The following is a 2,818-nucleotide window of genomic DNA, read 5'->3' as shown; positions in this document are numbered from 1 at the left end:
GTGTGTGTGTGTGTCTCTCTCTCTCTCTCTCTCTCCATCTTTCTATCACTCTCTCTCTTCCTGTCTCCGCGTGTGTATCTCTCTCTCTCTCTCTCTCTCAACATGTGTGTGTGTCTCTCTCTCTCTCTCTCCGGCTTTCTATCACGCTCTCTCTCTCTCTCTCTCTCTCTCTTCCTGTGTGTGTGTGTATGTGTCTCTCTCTCTCTCTCTCTCTTTTTCACTTTCTCTCGCTCTTTCTGTCTGTCTCTCTCTTTCTGTCTCTCTCTCTCTCTCGCTCTGTTTCTCCTTCACTCTCTGCGTGTGTGTGTGTGTGTCTCTCTCCCTGTCTCTCTCTATCTCTCTCTTTCTCTCCGCTTCTCTGTGCCCCTCTCTCTCTCCCTCTCGCTCTCTCTCTACCTCTCTTTTCTCCCCCCCCCTCTCTCTCTCTCTCTCTCTGACCTCGTTCCCCCTCTCCCCCCTCATTTCAGCGACACAGAGACCCACCCTCGTCGCGAGACGGACCCTGGAAGACACCAGGACCCCGAGGAAGCTGGGACAGAGAGGTGAGGCGCAGAGAGAGTTACTTCACAGTGTAGTAACTGTCACAAGTCAGGAGGCAGTTTTTCACCCAGTTCTTCCCCGCCTTTGCCCCCGAAATCCCTTCGAAACAAGTGATAATAATAATAATAATAATAATAATAATAATAATAATAATAATAATAATTTAGTCGCTCAATCCACGACTGTTTGTGGGGACGCTCCTGTTTCGCCCACAAAACACACAGTCACTACGCTTTACGGTGACGTCCCTGTGAAGTGCTTTGAGGTGTCTCGACGACGTGATAAGGCGCTGGGTCAAGATGGATGGGTGGGTGGACAGACGGACAGACGGACAGATGGATGGATCTTCTGCTTCTCTTTCACAGACGCTGTTCCCCCTGACGTCCTCGGGCCTGTACACCAGCGGGGAAGCCTGGCTCCGAGCTCCGCGTTCAACCGCTCGTCGGGCCTCCTGGGCCGGACGCAGGCCCCGGCCAGCTCCCTGCAGCAATCATTCTACAGCCTGACCTCCATGGGCACAGTGACCGAGAATCGCTTCAGGCCGGCCCAGGCCTCCAACTCCCACCTCCAGCCTTCGGGCCTTGTCCTGGGCCCCAACTCCCAGGCTTCGGGCCTACTGCAGAACTCCCACCTCAAGGCTTCGGGCCTGCTCCAGGCCTCAGGCCTAGGCCAAGTCCCCAACTCCCACCCCCAGGCTTCGGGCCTGTTCCAGGCCTCAGGCTCTGCCCCGGCCCCCGACGTGACGCACGTCCTGTCGACCATCGACGCCACGGAGCTGTTCGGGGCCTCGTACCCGCACGGGCCTCTCCTGGCCCGGGCGTCAGGCGAGCCCCAGGCCCAGGCTCCCGGCCCGCCCCAGATCCTCAACTCCCAGCCCCAGGCTTCGGGCCTGGTGCCGTGCCAGGCCCCCGCGGGAGGGGCCGGCTCCGGCGCCGAGTGGGGGCTGGACATCGGCTCGGGCCCCGAGATGCTGAGCTTCCTGAACGAGGACGAGTGCGTCAGCCTGGCCTCCATCGACAACGAGGACTTCCAGGAGCTGCTGGACGCCTATCGAGACGTGGAGCCGGTCGTCGGGAGGGACAGGGGGGACGCAGCCTCGCTGGGATACCCGTCCACCATGATGAGCTACCCGCCCGACCTGCTCAAGCTCATGGCCGACGACAAGATGGAGGAGAACAAGCCGGCGGATCCCCTGGCGGACTTGACGCTCGAGGACGGGACTATGTCCTTCCTCCGCGACGGCCTGGATTTCATGACCACGCTGGAGATTAACCAGTTCTGCACGGGAGCGGCAGAGGACTGTCACTTGCCGGGCGGACAGTGAGGCAACAACGCTCGCCCTGCGTAACACTCCTCGCTCGCGCTCGCCCGCCCTCGCCGCACGCACCCACGCACGCGCACACACAGACTTCACACCAACTCCCATACCCCACCCCACCCCACCCCACCCACCCACCCGGCAGGTCTGACACACAGAGAGGGGGAGACAGGGTTGCGTCTGTGTGTGTGTGTGAGAGAGACGCAGAAGGGCGAGAGGGTGAGACGGACAGAGTGAGACACACACAGAGAGAGAGAGAGACGGATAGAGGAATGGTGAGACAGAGAGGGAGAGAGGCGGATAATAATAATAGCACTAATAATCCTTGCATTTGATATCGTTTTGCCTGGTTACGTCTTCGAGACGTCTCAAAGCGCTACGCAGGACGCGCTGTAAAGTGCAGTGACTGTGTGTTTTGCAAGCGAGACGGTGAGAAAGAGAGGGACAGGGAAATGGTGAGAGAGAGAGAGGCAGAGGGACTGTTAGAGAGAGACAGTGGGATGGTTAGAGGGATGGTGACACACAGAGAGAGACAGAGAAAGTCGGGGATGGTGGGCGAGAGAGAGAGGGACGGGGAGCGCGATGGTGAGAGTCGGTGAGAATGAGAGAGGAAAGAATCGTTCCAACGCGTTGCCTTTCACGTCAGGAGGACGTTCCAAGGTGCTGCACAGTCGGGGGGTTTGGACCCAAACTGGGGGTTGGGATGAGGAGGGGGTGGAGGGTGGGGGGGGGGGGGGGTGACCGAAGGCACGGTTAGTCGAAGAGAAGGGTCTTGAGATGGACCTTGAAGCAGGCGAGCGAGGCGGAGGGACTGTGGGAACGGAGCTGGGCTGGGCAGGTGCAGGAGGTTTGGGGGGGATCGACGAGGAGTGTCTTGAAGGAGGCGAGGGAGAGGGCGAGGGTGGGGGGCAGAGAGGCTGATGGCCTGACTGTCGACGGTGGGGTCGGACGGGGGGGAGA

At 59.7% G+C, this 2,818-nt stretch overlaps 1 protein-coding gene across 1 annotated transcript in view; it reads left to right on the top strand.

Annotated features, from left to right (window-relative positions):
- Positions 1–1,972, top strand: part of LOC121852876 (transcription factor p65-like) — a gene marked incomplete at its 5' end in the record, with an annotated part of 4,930 nt that extends 2,958 nt beyond the window's left edge. Inside the window, 2 exon segments of the mRNA XM_042346757.1 lie at positions 468–542; positions 906–1,972. Of these exon segments, the coding sequence (XP_042202691.1) occupies positions 468–542; positions 906–1,864 (1,034 nt within the window).
- Between the last annotated feature and the right edge of the window lie 846 nt (positions 1,973–2,818).

Source organism: Callorhinchus milii, unplaced genomic scaffold (assembly GCF_018977255.1).
Source record: "Callorhinchus milii isolate IMCB2004 unplaced genomic scaffold, IMCB_Cmil_1.0 Scaffold1590, whole genome shotgun sequence".
NCBI classification, from domain to species: domain Eukaryota; kingdom Metazoa; phylum Chordata; class Chondrichthyes; order Chimaeriformes; family Callorhinchidae; genus Callorhinchus; species Callorhinchus milii.
The sequence above is the reverse complement of the archived record's forward strand: the minus strand, read 5'-3'. Positions and strand labels throughout refer to the sequence as shown.